At 50.1% G+C, this 17,941-nt stretch overlaps 1 protein-coding gene across 1 annotated transcript in view; it reads right to left on the bottom strand.

Annotated features, from left to right (window-relative positions):
• Window positions 1-17,941, bottom strand: part of CCDC92B (coiled-coil domain containing 92B) — a 70,612-nt gene that overhangs the window by 36,766 nt on the left and 15,905 nt on the right. The window contains exon 2 of the mRNA XM_075904875.2: window positions 17,550-17,703. Within this exon, the coding sequence (XP_075760990.1) occupies window positions 17,550-17,703 (154 nt within the window). The remainder of the gene's footprint in view (window positions 1-17,549; window positions 17,704-17,941) is intronic.

Below are 17,941 nucleotides of genomic sequence, written 5' to 3'. Positions count from 1 at the left end.
CTGGGAGAGGGCCGAACACAAAGCCCGCAGCTGAGGCTGATATTGCCAATTAGGGCCCAGCTGGGGGCTGTATAAATAAGGGCTCTTGTGCTAACTGGAGAGTAGGAAGTCTCTGAGTGGGAAGGAACCTGGGGGCTTCCTGGGCCAGGTAGGCAGGGCTCTGGCCTGGGTAGGCTACAAGGCCTGAAGCAAGACCTGATGGTACCAGGGGGGCAGCCAGGATAGAAAAGGGCAGAAATCCATACTCCCTTGCCAATGATGAGTGGTCAGGCTGCAGTTTGCCCCTGAGGCAGAGGCTAGATGAAGCCTGGCAGTGGGTCACTGAGGCAAGGTGGGTACAGGGGTATTGGGGGGGTTCTCTGGGATGGGAGGACCCCAGAGTACAGGGACACAGGACTGCTAATACTCCTCCCCATCCTTCCCCCGAAAGGGGGTTAGAGACAACTAGAGTGGGTGCTGCCGGAGGGCAGCGCCCTGAAGAGGATGCCGTGGTCTAGGAGCGATGTGGGTCTGGCCCTGAAGAACAGAGGGAGGCCACGGGGAGACACCAGCCAGCGGGAGGTGCCCTGTGGGCTAATGAGCTAATTCCCAGTACTACCGGCAGGAGGCACTGTGGTGGTGAGTCTGCCCCGGGACAGCTCCCCTTAGGGGATATGGAATTAGAACCTGGCTCCAGGCCGCCGTTACCACAGAGGAAATGTGAGGCACTATGGGGTAGAGCAGGGTGGTTTCCCCGTTTCTGAGAAGGGGAAGTAAGAAAGAGACTGGGTGCCTTGTCAGAGATAACACAGGATGTCTGTGAACCTAGGCAGAGAAATGAACCTAGGCAGGGCCAGCCCACAACATTTTGGCACCTGAGGTGGGGAGATCAAATGATACCCCCTCCGCAGACACAATTTTCTACACTCTGGGTCCTAGTGGTGCCCCCTCACAGTCTGGCACGTGGGGTTGGCTGCCTCAGTTCACCTCATGGTAGGGCCAGCTGTGAACCTAAGTCTCTCAAGCCACAAGACTATCCTTCTCTTCTGCCGGGTTTCTATTTCTGTAACAGAGCGGCATGTGCCCAGCCTTTGAGGCTGGCACAGCCTGTATGTGGGGTGAAATCGGGAACCACAATCTGAGCCAAATGATGCTCAGCTCATGTCTAGGTCACTTTAGTCTCGCCCAACAACTTCTGTGTCTAAAGGGAACTGGGCAGAAAGAAAACTCCTCTCTGAAAGGTGCTTTGGAGAAAGGAAGGCTCTCCAGAAGCATTGTGTTTAAAGGGGCCCTTTGTCCCATGATTTCTCCTGCTCCTTGAAAAAGCACCATCTATGATGATTAAAGCACAAGGGGCTTAGGTCCATCAAAACTTTGAGGAGCACCAAATAGATTCTAACTCCTAGATATAGCTAATGGATTTGGGGTTTCCTTCCACTTCTTTAGTCCTTGTTCTTCCTTCCAAATGTAGTTGCCCCACTAACACAACCCCACCCCAGCGGACAAGCAACTGACAGCATGTCCTATTGATCTGCCTCTTGCTAACTTCTGTGTTGGGGCCTCTTGCTGCCTCACGTCCGGCAGCCGAAATCCCAGGCACCCCGCCTTAATTTGCCACTGCACTTGCCTGTCGTGCAGCTCCTTAAAGTGCGGTGGCATCACAGCATAGCCGAGAGAAGCCTTAAGTGCACTGACCACACAATGTCCAAGACTTGGCGAGCCGTGTACTTACTTGCATGACAGCTGCTAGTCTTGCTGCCCAGGTGCCGAGTCCTAAAACTCGTTCGACTAGGGACGCAGCTCTGCTGTAGAATGGAGAATCTGTGGGGCATGGTTGAAAGGCCAAGTATTCTGCCCTGCTTCAGATTCCCTGTAGCTTCTAACAGCAAGGGGGGGGGGGGTCTACTGCTCTGAGCACAAGAGGCATCAGCTGCTCAGTCTGGCACTCCCTCCATCTGCAGCCTTGGTAAAGTCACTTAACCTCCCTGCCTTTTCTCCCGTTATAAGAGGAGGTCTGACGCTATCTGTGTCAGAGGGCTGCTGGGAAATTTGTCTGCAGAGTGTTTTGAAGCCTGAAAAAGCCTGGCCTGAGAGCGAAGCGTTACCACCAAGAAAAGCAAATCCAGAGAATCAAGTGTAGCTTATTGTGACTCTCCTGGGTCTTGTCAAGCTGCTTGCAGGGAATAAGAGATGCGCAAGGGCTGTGCTTACTGCTTTCGCACCACAGCTCTGCCTTCAGTCTCTGAGCAATCAGGACAGCTCCAGAGGTGGTTCCTTAGGGAGGCCGGGCTGCTAGGCTAACAGCAAAGAGACAGTATTGCAAGATGGAGAATGAAAAACACCCGTGGGTGCTGGCTGCCTTTGAACAAAGATCAGTTTTAACTTCTAGGAGAAACATGCTGTATATGAGTGTGTCTCAACATGTATGTGCACTTGTGTGTGTCTGCACATATATGTTCATGCACGAGTGTTTGGGTGTGCATGGACGCCTATGTGCACACAAATGGTTTTGCTTTGGTGCTTGTGCAGGGGTGTAGGTGTGTGTCTGTGCATGTATAGGCTTGTGCATATTTGTGTGTAGAGCCCTGCAGCCCTTTATGCAAATCTGTAGCCACAAGAATGAGCTGCAGATGTTTGCACTGATGTCTGTGGAGGCGGATACCTGTGGATATAAAGCAGCTATCTGCAAATTTGCAGGGTTCTAGATCCCATGGCTGCAAAAATGAGGTGCAAGTACCCAGATCCACATGCGCAGATGTGAACACTCGCTGATATAAAGCGGATGTGCGCGGAATTGCAGTGCTCTGTTTGTGCGTGCTGTTCCAGAAGCTCTGGGGATGGTAAGTGCCAGTAGATGGCACTCCAGAACATGCTGCATCATGTCTGGCCTTTTGCAGGTACAATGAAACCAGTTGCTGTTGTGGGAGTTCTTTACATCAGTCTTAACACACTCAGAATGACCAGTCCCCACATCAGACCCCTCCTCCCCCACTTTTCTCCCAATCATCTGATTGGCTTGACAATGAGATTTTTAAAACTCCTGTATATTCTGCTTTTTTTTTTTTAACACTTTGCTTTCCAGTCTGGGAGGCTATAGAGTCTTCAAGCTTTTCTCCACAACTGCCTTTTTCAATGAAAGCTGAGAAACGTCAATATCACAAGATGCACAATGGAAAACTTTGCATGAATTTTTCCATGTGTACCTTCATGCCTGTCTTGCGCCCAGTGCAGCACATGTTCATTTGCTGCGTTTCTGAGGCTTCCCCAATCTACTTTCCCATATCAATTTGATGGCAACCCTCTGCCCTATCCACAGAGGGCTGGCGGTCCTTCCCTCTAGAGTCCATCAATGCCTTTCTGAGCATTGGGCAGACAGGCTGAGTTCTCTGAGGATGCACCTCAAGCAGTGATGCAAAATCAGGTCTAATTTGACTTGTTCGTAGCCAAAATGCCACAATTCATTGACTGCCCCTCCCTCACCAACTGCCAGGAAAAGCATTCATATCTGGCTGTGTTTGTGCATGCTTGTGTGTGCATGTGTCAAAATAATTGCTTTCACTTTATTGCAACACGTCAGGGGATTTCAGAACTGTCAGTCTCTTGAACTTTCATTCCCCAGGAAATTCTGACCCTCTTAAAATTCAGGGCAAAAGGAAACTTTGAAATGTCAAAATTGCCCTGTGACGGACCCAGCGGGGTCCGCACTAGCCGCGGAGGAGGGGCTCCCCCCCAACCAGGGAGGCGGCGGCCACGGGCGGCGGTGGGGCCAACTCTGGACCGCCGGAACCCAGACGCCGGGCAGCGCGGGGGAGCGCGCTCCGAGGGAGGTGGGGGCGGACCCAAGCCGTGGAGCAGCGTCCGGCCAGGGTGCTGCGGTCCGCCCAGAGGGGCGGAACCTTGGGCATGCCTCCAGGGAAGCCCGGTGGGGGAGCCGCCGGGGGGACGGGGCTAACCCCCCTGACGTCACTTCCCGGGAACTTTACATGCGGCAGCCGGATGCCGAGACAGGGGGGAGCAAGGAAGCGTCCACCCTGGCGTCCAGAGGTGCCAAGCCCCCGGGCCCCCGCACCGCCAAGAAAGAGAGCGCCTACAGCTGGAGGGCCACGCTGGGACAGACCCGACGCCTCCGACGGGGTGAGTGACTGGGGACGCGCCTGGCCGAGGGAACCGGCGGGCGGGGAGTGGAAGGAGCCCGGGGCTGGGCCTTTCTGGCGCCCGTGGGCAGACGAGTTGAGGGTGCCGGCCCCGTCTGCTGTGGAGAGCAGCTTATAGTCACCGCACTCCACTTAGGGCACCGGGCTGGGACCCGGAGGAGAGGGTGGGCCCGGGTCCCCCACGCACCCCAACCCCGAAGTAACCCCCTCCTGTCAGGAGCCCCCCCGAACCACACGCGACGAGGGCATTATGAGGACAGGGTCGCAACCCAGCCCTACGAACGCCTTCCCCGTCAGGGGCGAGACAAGGGGCAGAAGCCCCAAGGCCCGTGGTCGGGTCGGACCTCCCCCGCCCCCGCCCCCGCCCAGTCCACTGGGAGAGGGGAGCGGCGTGGCAACGGGTCCGCTGAGTCCCCCCTGCCGCTTAGGGCAGAGGGGTGATTGCACCCAGCCTTCGTACCATGCACAGACCCCGCTAGGGACGCACCGAACAGGCTTAAGGCGGAGGGTTCGCGGAGCCCCCCCACTGCTCCCCGAGAAAAGGGGGTAGGAGAGCGGTGCTCGCACCATCACCCCGCTACATGCCCGATGAATGGAAACACCAAGTTTCAACAAGCTCTGGTGTGGAGTTGCCTTGACTTTAGTGGGTCTACGCAGAAGCATAAAGTTATGCGTGTGTTTGTGTTCGCAGGATCAGAACCTAAGAGTCATTGCCCTAGGGCTAAACTAGAATGACACTGTCAGCTAGATAGGCATGGATTTTATAGGGTCTGCTCAAACCAGGACAAAACCAAGTGCTTGGGAATGAGACCACAGGGAAAAGTCAATCCGAGGCAGTTACAATTACTGCAGAACCAACGTGCAACTTCTCACTTCAGCGAATCACCATTTCAAACTAACCCCGACCATTCATTCTCATACAAAGGACCTTTCAGGGATGATGGCATATGAGCTACAAAAATGACGGCTCGACCTGAAAAATCCCATTTCTTTCCCTCTTCCTAGCCTTGGGCTACTAACATGATTTCACTAGAGCGGATGGGGGTTGGGAGGTTTTATATCTATTAATAGTTCGCTTTTAACCCACCATCCTTTACAAATTGTCTTTCAAGTTAACTGTCATGCTACTGCCAAACCTACAGCAGCTGGAAGAGCTAAAGGCGGGAGGGGGACATCAACTTTTGGGGAAAACCCCCCCCTGAATTATGAACTTAAATGGTTAATCTTTGTCCTAGATATTGCTGTTAATCTGCTTTCCTAGTGGCGCTAATCTCCCCACGAGCACACAGCATTAGACACTGCTGCACTTCAGAAACTAATCATTTGGCTTGATTTTTTTTTCCTCCCAAGGCCTTTGCTTTTTGTCTTTAAAAATAAATCTGTAGCGACTGTATCCGTAATGGAGAGCATACTGTAATTTCTGGAAACCATTCAGCACTCTGCTCCCATTGGAAATCGATAGCAACTGCTTGATTGTTCTACAGCTAAAATGGGATATCAGGGATATTTCAAATGAAGTTTAAAACTGCAGTCGAGTCTCCGGTGGCTGTATTTTAACACAGGTTACAGCTCTCCCTGGCATGGGGCCAATTTAGGTCTCAAAGTTTGATCCTACACTGAAACCAATAAGACTATTCATAAGACTTGCCAAATCTGGCTACATATACATACCGTAATGTTTGAGAGAGAGAACCAGGAAAAGCAGTGTCCTGCGTAAGGGTATGTCTACACTTGCACCCTCTTTTGAGAGAGGGATGCAAAGGCAGCTGAGTGACATTGCAAATGAAGGGCGGATTTGAATTTCCCATGCTTCATTTGCATATTCACGTTATGGCGCTATTTCAAGAAAAGAAACGCTGTCTAGACGCGGTTATTTCGAAAGAAAACTCTTCTTCTGAAATAACTGGTAAACCTCGTTGTAGGAGGAATAAGGGTTATTTTGGAAGAAGGGTTTCCTTTTGAAATAACTGCGTCTAGACAGTGTTTCTTTTTGCGAAACAGCGCTATTTCAAAATAGCACCATAACGTGAATATGCAAATGAAGCGGGGGAAATTCAAATTCATGCTCATTTGAAATGTCGCTCAGCTGCATTTGCATCCCTCTCTTGAAAGAGGGTGCAAGGATAGACATACCCTAAGTGAGTAAGGGCTTGTCTATGTGTAGGGATGACTGATGTGAGTAAAGGCTGGAAGTCAGATCTTAGCTCTGCCGGTGTTTCTTTTGAGATTGTCCCTCTGGGTCTGCCCTGTCTCGTGATACAGCTTTTTCTCTCCAGGGGAAATGACTGATGACCTGGGATGAGGCAAGGGAGGGCGCTGGGCCTCATGTGGAATTCAGCAAGGAGCCAACTTGCATTTGCAAGACAGTAGCGGGGCAGGCGAGTGGGATGCATAAGCGATGTGCCTGACACAATATCCGTGGGAAGCGGAGCTGGCAGCACCGCTCAGACTGTCAGGCCTTTCCTCCTCCTCCTCCCTGCAGCAAAATGAGTGCTCCATGCAGGGCTGGCACCAGCTGCAGAGGAACCTGGATTGCCTTGTTGGGTTTGTTTTTTTTGAATACGTGACCTCAATTTTCTTTAAAACACCCTCCCCCTCTCCCTGCAGCACTGAATTCCTCCAGGTCTTGGAAATGCATTTTATCTGCTGGGAAGAGATCACAGGCACGGCAGAGAGAGGCAAATTCGGAGCACTGAGCTCCTTCCTCTCCCTGGACCAAATCCCTGCATCTTGAATCAGTCTGTGCCCTGGCAAAACTAACGTGGGCTCCAAGCCAAGGCTGACGGGCGCGTCCTCAGTGCTCCCTCTGCAGGGTACAAGTATCTTGTGTTGACTTCACTGGCAGTTTCTTGCGGGGCCGTCCTTAGGATTTAGAGGGCTCTACACAGTGCTATAATGCTGGTGCCCCTATGCTGATGGCAGCCCAGGGCAGGGAGATTATGCAAATCACATCTCTAAAAAATCATCAGTGTTCACCAACACAAGAGTGAAATATTTTTAAAACAGAATTTAAACCCCGTAGACTCCAGGTTGGGCCTCTCTGATCTGGCACCCTCGGGACCTGACTGGTCCCAGATGAGGGATTTTGCTGGACCAGAGGAGGCCATTTCTGGCCTCCCTGCTGCTGCCCTCCCCCATTGGGCTTCCCAGCTCCACAGCCCAGCTGAGTTGTGTGCCCCCTCCACAGCCGTGCACTGACTCCTGCCCTCCCCCCACTTCCCAGCTGAGTCACACACTCGGCTTCCTGGCTCCCACCCCCAAGCCCTGCTGGGCTGCACATTGCTCCCCTGTGCAGCACTGGGGTTCCCCCTCCATCTCCCACAGTGCACTGGGACACTCTGATCCTGGACCATCCATGGTCCTGCTAGACCATGGATGTTGCTGGACCAGGGAGATCCGGTTTATAGAAGTGCAACCTGTAATACTGTAAATTCAGAAACTGAGGCTGTATACCTGGGGTGGGCAAATGCCTGTTAAATGTCTTCATTACTAAGGATGTTAAGTATCGGGTAACTGACTAATCGAATAGTCGATGCATTTTTGCACTGACTATTCGATTAGTCGATAGGGTGCCTCTGCCTTTGAAGTGTAGCAACAGCCTTAGTTAGGGCTGTTGCTACACTTCAAAGGTGAAAGCACTGAAGCCTGGGGTCAGCTGGGGACTCCCCCACTTACCCAGGGCTCCACGTGGTGTTTGAAAGTGGCAGCGCAGCATAGAGCCCGGGGTCAGCTGGGGAGTCCCCAGCTGATCCTGGGCTCCATGTGGCGCTGCCACTTTGAAATGCTGCGAGAAGCCTGATGCTGGGCTCCCCGTGGCATTCAAAGCAGAAGAGCTGCACGGAGAGGCTGACCTGGGCTCTGTGATGTTGCTGCTTTGAAGTACCCCCTCTTCCCCCCTCACTGCCTCTATCTGATAGAGGCAACAAGGGGGGGGGTGGTGACTAGTCGACTATTCTGTTGACCATCCAATAAGCATTTGCTTATCAGATAGTTGACTCGTCCTTCACACCCCTGTTCTTTACCACTTGAATGGCTTTTTCACAGGTTCAATGTTCTGCTAATCGCTCTGGCAGGGCTTGTCACTTTTAAGTTAACTAGATCCTCTCTGGAGGAAGCAGAGCCACAAAACAGGGATAGAAAGAGGCAGGTGGGCATTAAAACCCAGGGTGCCCCATATTTTCAGGTGCCCCTTCACAGCTGTGCATGCTGTATAAGCACATCCCTGGTTTCTTGTTGCTCATGGAAGAAAAGGGCCATGGCCTACTTCCTGTCATTATAACTAAGCTAAACTGAAGGCCCTCAAATGTCTCAACAGCCTAAATGTCTCAACAGCCTTCCCCATTGACGGCTCTCCTTTAATTTGGATTCCTTCACTTCATTCAAAAGAGGACGGCTTATAAACCACATCCTGACCAGCCTGTGGACCTGCGTGCTCAAGCAAAGGAAGAAATCTGATCTAGGAGGGAGCCGAGCTAGAATAGAAACTTGAACTCATAATATTCTCTCGTGTGTTGTCGTGGCTGGAGTAAAGTGCCTTTACAATACAAAGTGGCCACAGTGCTACATGCAATTGTGTCGCCCAGCTAGTTCAGGACGCTTAGGTTGGTTCCCACCATGGCTGAGTCATGAGCAGCCTTTTGCTCCTTAGTGCTGATCTTTCCCGACAGTTTGAATTTGAACAGGAGTGAGTCACTGTCTGTTTTCAGCTCCCTGGGTGCAAGCAGCCACTGGGAAGGCAGCTGTTTATACACGGCCATTTCTCAAGACACTCCGGATTGTCAAAAGAGGATCCATCCAACATGGAACCCAACCTCTGCCCCAGGGGCAGATGAGGATTTTGTGGGGCCCAGGGCAGCACAATTTCGTGGGGACCCCCCTTTGACATGGCGCATGCGTGGTGGCATCACGGTGCATGCGCGGGGCTTCTTGAAGCGCGGGGCCCGGGGCAGCCGCCCCGCTCACCCTACCTTCTATCTGCCACTGCTCTGCCCGTCAGTAGTGTCTCATTGTCAAGGAAGAGAATTTGGCCTGCTTTTGTTTTATTGCACACATCTTGTGGAATGGTTAAGACAGGCCTGGGCAAAGTATGGCCCATGGGCCACATCTGGCCCGCCAAGCCACCAGATCGGGCCCGTGTATGCTGCAGGAAGCCCCAGGCAGCCTCCTTGCTTGCCTCGCCCCACTGGTACACTGCTCAGAAACACGGCTGCTAGGTGGGTTCTCTTTAAAATCTGTGAGCCCAGAGGAGCAGGGGAGGGGGAAGGCTTGAGGTGCTGCTCCCACTCCCAACACAATCCAATTGGTTGGTTTTTGGCCAGAAAAAGCACCATGCCCCCTCCCCCTGGGCCTCATAATTATTCACAGAGCACATGGCTACAGGCTGCTTCAGGAACTTCTGGGCTTCTGGCTGGTAAGTCTTCTGTCCAGAGCCTGCCTCTGACACCCCAGCCCTCCCTTCCCCATGCCTCTGCCCACCACTCCTGCCCTCTTCTCCACATACCCAAATCATCTGTCCCCTCCTGCACCCATATCCCTCCCAGATCCAGCATCCCAATCTCCTGCCTTAGCTCACAACCAAAACCCCTGCACCTCAATCTCCTATACCCCAATTCCCTGTCCTAGGTCCCTGGGAAGTGCGGTGCCCCAGGTCACAACCGCCTCCTTCACTCAAACTTCCTTCCAGACTCCACACTCCCTCCTCACTCCAATTCCTTACCCCAGCTCTCTTCTTCGCCTAATCTTTATCCCAGACCCCTGCACCTCCTCCATTAATAATATGGAAGAGTGCGGCCCACAACTACTTTCCAAATTCTTGGAGTGGTCCACCACCTGCACGTTAGCATAGGAGCCCTTTAGCATGGGTAACCCACTTAGCCACTGGGTGTGGTTCACTGTCCCATTCAGTGGCACTTTGACCACTTACAGAGAGACTCATGAGTTTCCTCTACAGCCTAGCTGAGCGCCAGCTGGCTTTTCGTCGGTGCTGTAGAGGCTCATGCACTAAGCCCCAGAGGTCCCAGGTTCGGTTTTGCCTGTCGGTGTTATGTGTGCACTGGCATAAATGATCTTCTTTCAGCTTTCCCTACTGCCAGGGCCTAGTCCCTCAAGCGGCCGCCTCAGGACCTCCTGCTCAAATTCCAGACCTACGCTTCTGGCGCAAGCGTTCCCTTACGCAGCCCTCTCTGCCCAGAGGAGTAGCGGAGCCTATGAATTCCTGCCAAAAGATTTAACTTGATCCTCCATGGACCGCAGAGTGATCGAAAAACAGTCTGAACAAATCCATTTCTAGTTCTGATGCGTTGATGCGGCACAAATGGGGGGGAAAAAAGAGGTGGGAAGGAGGCCAAGATTTTCTAATCAACACGAGTCATTTCAATAAATGAATCACTGAGGCCATGAAGAGCATGTATCTTCCTGTAAAACCTGATACTGGAAATGTTGGGGTGAGGGGAACTCCTCAATTGACCTGCAGAGTGTGGTTTGCCTGAGATGGCTTATTGGCCTGCAGTATTTATTCAGTGAAGATTCTCTCCCTTCCCCCAATAATATCATCTGTACCAGAGAACAGGAATCTTTTGGGGGCTGGGGATCACTGACCCATGGAAAAAGTCAGTCAGGGGCTGTAAGGGAGAGGCAAAAACCAAAGAACCACCCCAAGCCTTTCACTGAGGTGGCCCCCAACTGAGAAGCAGAAAGATGTTTCCCACATTCCCCTCGCATCCCAGAGCCGACAGAGGCCCAGGCTAGTAGATTTGGCGTGTTCCAGCCCTGCGGTGGGGTGGTGGTGCAGCTGGAGCACTAGTGCTGGCTCCCCAATGCTGGAGGGGGAGCCCTGAGCCTCAAGGGCTGGATCCAGACAAGCTGGGGGCTGCATCCCCCCCCGGGCCTTAGGTGCCCCCTGAACCTACATAATGACAGAAAGCGAAGTACGATTTCAGCTGAAGTTGCTGGCCAAGAGCTCCAAGGATTGGAATTCTTCTGGTTTGTGTTTTCTTTCTCTTCCTCCACCCCCACTGGAAGGATTACTCCATTTGGTAAACTGCCACCCAGGAATCTCACACTAGGGCTATGTCTACACTCGCGGCTTCTTGCACGAGAACATCTTGCGCAAGTGTTCTTGTACAAGAAAATGTCCTCACTGTCATGTGCGAGCTGTGCTTTTGCGCAAGAGCGCCCATGGTAGTGTGGACGCTTTCTTGCGCCAAGAAAGCTCTGATGGCCATTTTAGCCATAGGGCTTTCTTGCGCAAGAAATCCCTGCTGAGTGTCCACACTGCCCTCTTACCATGCTGTACTGTAAATTTACTTGCGCAAGAGCAGGCGGGCAGTGTGGACGCTCTGCAGATTCTTGCACAAGAACGGCCGTACTTGTGCAAGAAGCCGCGAGTGTAGACATAGCCTGAGAGTTGTGAATGCGATTAACCCCTTGGGATTGACCGCCAGTCCAATATTCAGCAGGCTTTACAGGCCATTAGCTCGCTACTTAAAACTTTACTCCCAAGCCGGAAATCATGATGCCTTCTGAATTTATAGTCTTTTCTTTCCCTAGTTTTCCTGGTGACAGGTGAACAGAGGCTCCTGGAATCCATGGGTGTGCCAGGATGCTTTGGGTGCTGCTGGAAATGTGGGTGAGCCGGATTTAATCATCTTGTGGGCCACATGAGATGGCCTATTGGCAAATGGTGGGGTGATTGTTACACAGGCAAAACTCAGATGGTGGTTACATGGGAAAGGTGCTTGATTGATGGAAGGGATAGCTCAGTGGTTTGAGCATGGACCTACTAAACACAGGGTTGTAAATTCAATCCTTGAAGGGGCCATTTAGGTATCTGAGGTAAATCTGTCAGGGACGGCATGAGGGCAGCAGACCAGACTCAATGACCTGTCAAGGTCCCTTCTTGGTCTCTCTCTATATTCATGTATAGGCCTCAGGGAAGGCATTAGAAGAAGCAGGCTGTTCCTGGTTCTGCAGCACATTGGGCGGACTATACAAAGAGGCCCTGCTGATCTCCAATGTGTTACCTTGCAGGAGGAGGCAGTGAACTGGTTTTAAGGTTTTTTCCTGATGAATCGCTATTGGTAACCCTGTTGCAATGTGTTGCCCATTTCAGAAGGCAAAGCTCAGGTGTGAGGCTCATCAGACATCACAAGCAGGTAGGCAAACTGATTGCGAGCAGGAATTAGTGCAGCTGTTACTCCTGGGAGTGACCCATGTCTAGAATTCCTTGGGAATCAGAGGAGCTAGAATAAAGGCAAAAAACTAGCTATTCTGAAGGGTAATGCTGGGAAAAGAGAGAATTTGCTAACGTGGCAAAAAGTTGCTTTTAGAACAGACATGATGCCATATGGTTCTCCCCAGGGCAAGCTTCATACTGGAAGATTAAGGACATCATTGAACTATTACTTCAGGTTCAGCCCTGACTGAGCATGATTAAAAACTGCTGCTGTCGGATGCCATATCAGTGGCCTATGTGCCATAAGATGCTCTTTCTCAGGCAGGTTCCCAGTGGCCTGCTATCCTCAGTAGAACCCTGCAAATCCACAGATATCTGTGGCTCATTTTCGTGGATACAGATGCAGATATAAAATGTATCCTCGCAGGGCTCTAAAACTAGCATGATCAATTGTCCTTCTTGGAAACCATCAAAGAAATTGAGGATTAAATGCAGCATGGGCCCACCCAGGATAAAGGTGAACAACAGTGTTGTTTGGGATCTCACATTGTTTCTGCCTCTGCTAGACTTAATTTACACCAGTTTTTTTGTATGCATTAATGATTCCCACATTTAGGTGTTGGACACAGGGTTGACGACTGGCACCAGTGGTATAAAAGTCATATGGCTAGTGCCTAGCTAGCAAAACTCCACCTAGCTATATGGAAGTCAGTGGAGCACTACTGATTTACCTCAGCTGATCATCTGGCTGTACATGGGACTCTCCTTAGAAAGGGTTGGGAAGAAATGATCTAAAAAGTCCAATTATGTCATGGAATCACTGTTGATGGGCCTTTCCACATCTGATATATGCACAAGAAATCTATTTCCTCTCATGACTGGAAGCTCTGCATTGGAGTCTAGTTAAAAAAAGGAGAGCAAAAAAAATTTGATCGCTGCAGACTTAATCTTTGTTTCCTTGGAGTCAGAGAGAGAAAGTAGCTGGAAGACAATGAGCAATTAGTCATTGCTGAATTATTGATGGAGAAGTACTGTGCAAGTTAGAACACATTTCAGCAATGGGAGGGAGTTAAATGAATTGTTTGTCTTCAGCTGAAAACTTCATCTTGAAAGGCTTTATGAAGAGCAAATATCAACCCTGGCATTCCCATCTGACATGGGTAAGGGCAGGGTTTTAAAGGGACCCTCGCTTTCCCCGAGGTTCACAGAATGATCGTGTGGCTCTCCAGTTAACACATGCTAAAGGTAGGGTCCAGCCACCTTAGCTGCATGTCTAAAATTTGCAGAGCTGGAAGTAACCTTCCCAGAGCTTTGGCTCTGCACAGGAGAGGTGCAGCCAAAGAACTTGTCTTCAGACATGAGCCCTGTGGGATTCCTACACGTTGCAAGTGTGTAAGGCCCCCGGGTGACCTCTGACACCCCCTATTCTCGGGATGCTTCAGGTGTCCTGTAACTTTGCAGAATCTGACTTTTAGTAATTCTTTAGCTTCTGCGTGTTTGGAAATCATGCTGCATTCATGAATCGTAGGCACTGGAGATGGCATGAGTTGTGTCTTGTTAGATAGAACCTAGGAAATCTAATCAACAATCAAGGGCCCCATCCCAATCTAGCCCAGTGGTTCCCAAACTTTTCGGCATCACACCCCCTTTTTGATTTTTGAGAAATCCTCACGCCCCCCTATAGCAGCAAAACTTGTTGAGCCCCCCCCCCCTCCCAAAAAAAGAAAAAGAAGGAACTGACCAGGGCTGAAAAACAAAAATAGCAGAAAAACGTAGGGGGGAGAATTGAGGGGGGGGAGGGCTGGGCCGCCTCGCACCCCCCTCCTGGAATTTCTTCACACACCCCAGTTTGGGAACCTATGATCTAGCCCATTCCCTTGTCAGATGTGGATTGTCCCTGCAGTCTATTGAAGTGAGGATTTGAGATCTTTAACGTTTTGTTTCCTATTCTATAGCTCAAACAGATCGTCTAGCCTAGAGCGGAAATCCTTGGTATGAATCTTTGCCTTGTGTCATGCAAGGAATTCAGACTAGATCTAATGATGCGTAGTACTATATACAAGCTAAGCACTTACTGCTTTCCCAACATTATTGCACTTTGTAAATGCTTGAGCCAGAATTCAGAAGCGAGCCATTGCTTTGTCACTTGCACAATTGTCCCCTTACACAAAATTTCCCAGGCAACAAAATCTCCAAACCTTGTGGAAATGGTGGGAGGTTGCTCTGGAGCAGGAAAAAAGCTGCAGCTTGTACTGTGGTGCCTTGTTTAAAAATTCATGCTGAGGAAAAAATTTTCAGATGAGCACGGGGGAGAACCCAATATATTTATGCTGCCACCCAGTATCTTAGTCAGAAAGCAGCCAAACACGAGGGCTGCTGATGCTGCATGTTACTGTTCTGTTTTGAACAAAGCGAGGGTCAGGGAATTGATTTCATATTTCCTCACAGCAAAAAGAAGGAGGGGAAAAAAAGGAGGCCCACATTTCCTGTAGCCCTGAAGGAGACTTTTGCTATGATCTCATCCCAATTGTTATCAATGAAGCCCAATCTTTTTCCTGTCCTTAGGGATGCCAGAGAGAAAATGAACTATGTTTACATCTTAATCAATAAACAAGAGGCAAAATACCTCTGAAGGCACAGAGCAATGGAGGAAGCAGCAAGATCATCTCTCGTGCTTTTTGTTTTCTCTAAAGCTACGTCTAGACTGCAAGCCTCTTTCGAAAGAGGCTTTTTCGAAAGATACTTTCGAATAAACCTCTTTCGAAAAAGAGCGTCTAGACTGCAAGCCATACTTTCGAAAAAGCAAGCCAGGCAGTCTGGATGCTCTCTTTCATAAAAGCCCTGTTTGCATTCAAGAACGCCTTTTTTCGAAAGAACACTTTTGAAAAAAGGCGTTCTTCCTCGTGAAATGAGGAGTACCACTGTTGAAAGAAAAGCCGCATTCTTTCGATTTAATTTCGAAAGAACATGGCTGTAGTCTAGACGCATGTGAAGCTTTTTAAAAAAAAAGGCTACTTTTTTCGAAACAACCCTGCAGTCTAGACACAGCCTAAGGGTGTGTCTGCACAGCACAGTTATTCCAAAATAACAATGCGAGCGTCTACACAGCAATTCCATTATTTTGAAATAATTTTGAAATAACGGACGGCTTATTTTGAATCTGTAAACCTCATTGCACGAGGAATAATGCTTATTCTGAGAGAGCTATTTGGGAATAGCAATAGTGTGGGTGCTCCACTGCTGCTATTTCGAAGTAGCTCCTCCCCAGAGCCATTCAAAGTAATGACTCCCCAGTGCTTCCTGGGGCGCTAATTCGAGGTCGCGCATCCACATTAGGGGAGCCTGCCTCAGACTAAATTTGAGGCTTCCCTGTAGTGTAGACGTAGCTATTTTGGAGTATTTCTTTTGGAATAGCTTATTTCAAAATAAGCATGCAGTGTAGACGTACCCTTAAGACCGGTGAATTGCTGCAATATAGCTAATCTGATCTCTCTTCAAGAGAGTTTGCCTGTCTGTGTGTCCATCTGTCTGTACTTTTGTTCAAGAACACCTCTTCTAGGGTAAAAGCTAGGACCACCAAATGTGTTATGCAGCTTCCTCTTATCATAACTTAGAGCAAGGTCAGGGTTTGGCTGTGCCAGGACAATGGGATGTACCTAGAATGGGATTGCTTCTTAGAGAACCATAAAGAGAGAGAGAAAAACCAGGCAGATGAAAGGGGCTGGCTGCGGGCACCTTCTCCCTCTCCCCCTGTCCGGGACTACCCCAGTCCTGAGCCTCCCACCCACAGGAGTCTTTTAGGGAAAGTGCGGGAGGCTGAAGCTCTCTCCACCTTGATTCATACAGGGACATTGCTGACTGTGCCCCTTCATCAGGCAGCGAGGGGAAAGTGCTCAGTTTGCAGTTTGTGGGGACTGTACTCAGTGCTATTTTTAGCACACGAGCTCCATCAGAGCCAGCGTGGGTATATGTACTCGAGCTGGTAATCTGACCTGCTGCAGTGTAGGGAATGTGTCTCTCCTTGCTGAGAGAGAATAGCAAGTGACTCCCGTATTTGGAGAGGGGCTGTATTTTGGGACCCCTCCTTGGCCAGTAAGCAGCCGCTGCAGAGCTGAAGGTGGGCCTACTCTCCATCCCCTTGGCTTCAGCCACTTGTAATTCACTGGCTCCCAGCAGGGAGTATCCAGAGCAGATGGGCGTGGCATCCTGGGCAGGTCTCATTTGCCTCTGTAGGTGGCATGGTGGGGCAAGAGCCCCTTTTCTAAACCCGTTCTGTCTCTTCAGCTTGCTTAGACAATTTAGCCTGTAGACTGCAAAGCAGTATTTCATCTTCTGTCTGTCAGCCTGTGTAATGAAAAGAGAAGCATTTCAAGAAATGCTTCCAGGCTTTCTTGGTTGGTAGAAATAGGAGCCAGCTATAGAGATTGGTAATGGATTGAAATTTCACTGCTTGTTTGTTTGTTTGTTCCTTTGTTTGTTTTTTTGGAGGTGGGTTGTAGACTTTGGATCAGGCATTATCATTGAGTAATTATAGTATCACACATTATTCTCTTTGTTCAATGGCTCCACTTGCCATGCCAGAGATCAATCTTCTGGTGTGTGATTTAGTAGGTCTAGTAAAGACCCGCTAAATCGAATATTGATGGCGCACCCAGTCAGCACTAATACTCCTCGCAGTTGTGAGGAGTAAGGGAAGCTGATGGGAGCATTTGCTCTTGTCGACTTTGCACTGTGAAGACACCGCCAGGCTGAGGGTGGCACCATGTCGACTCTAGCTACGTTATTTACATAGCTGGTGTTGCATACATTAAGCCAATCTTCCGGGTCTAATATAGACCTGGCCTATATCTTTGTGTGTCTTCTCCTCTAGAAAATTCACAAATTCCTGTTTGGTTGTCCAGGGAAATGCATTCTCCCCTTGTGTCGTTTGCCCCTTACACAGCAATAATCATACAAAGAAACCACATGGAGTAGGTCCAACTCCGAGATGACCATATTACTTAAGCGACAGAAACATGCAGGACCTAGTTATGCATATATGCTGCTCTGGTTGATTTCTAAATCCTAGAACATAGTGAGCACCACTAGAGGATTGACAATTATTTAAAGGGATAACTGCTCAATTCCTGTACACCATAGCGGGAGAGTCTCTCGTTTCAAAGTTTCATGTCTGTGGTACCTAGGCTATGGAAAGCTCTATGTAGGTGTCCTAGGCGAGGCTCGTCTTGGCCACAAAACCTTACCTGTGCAGTGCTTTTGCAGTCGAAGGATCTCTAGGTGCAGGTCATGAAGCAGTTCCATCTGCTCCTTCTTCAGGAAGGCGATGTGTCGCTGCACGCTCTGGATCTGGTGCTCCAGGGACAAAGTCTCCATCGCGACAGAATGAACAGTCCAAGCCTGGAGGGAGAAGATGGTTCATGATCAGACATGCAGCCCCGCACTGTGCTTGTGAGTCAGCCGGGGAGGTGAAAATGATTCCTGCAGCTTTTGTAAGAGACACTGAAAATGGGAGTTGAGAGACAGGGGTTCAGCTGCTCATCATATTTCCTTTCTCTGGACATGCATTGGGGCTCCTCTGAGCCCCTTTCCTAGCTAGATTTCACCAGGGCTTTTTACATAGATGACCCTTATCGCC

This window comes from Pelodiscus sinensis, chromosome 21, assembly GCF_052426305.1.
Source record: "Pelodiscus sinensis isolate ZL-2025 chromosome 21, ASM5242630v1, whole genome shotgun sequence".
NCBI lineage: Eukaryota > Metazoa > Chordata > Testudines > Trionychidae > Pelodiscus > Pelodiscus sinensis.
This window is presented reverse-complemented; position numbering and strand designations above follow the sequence as displayed.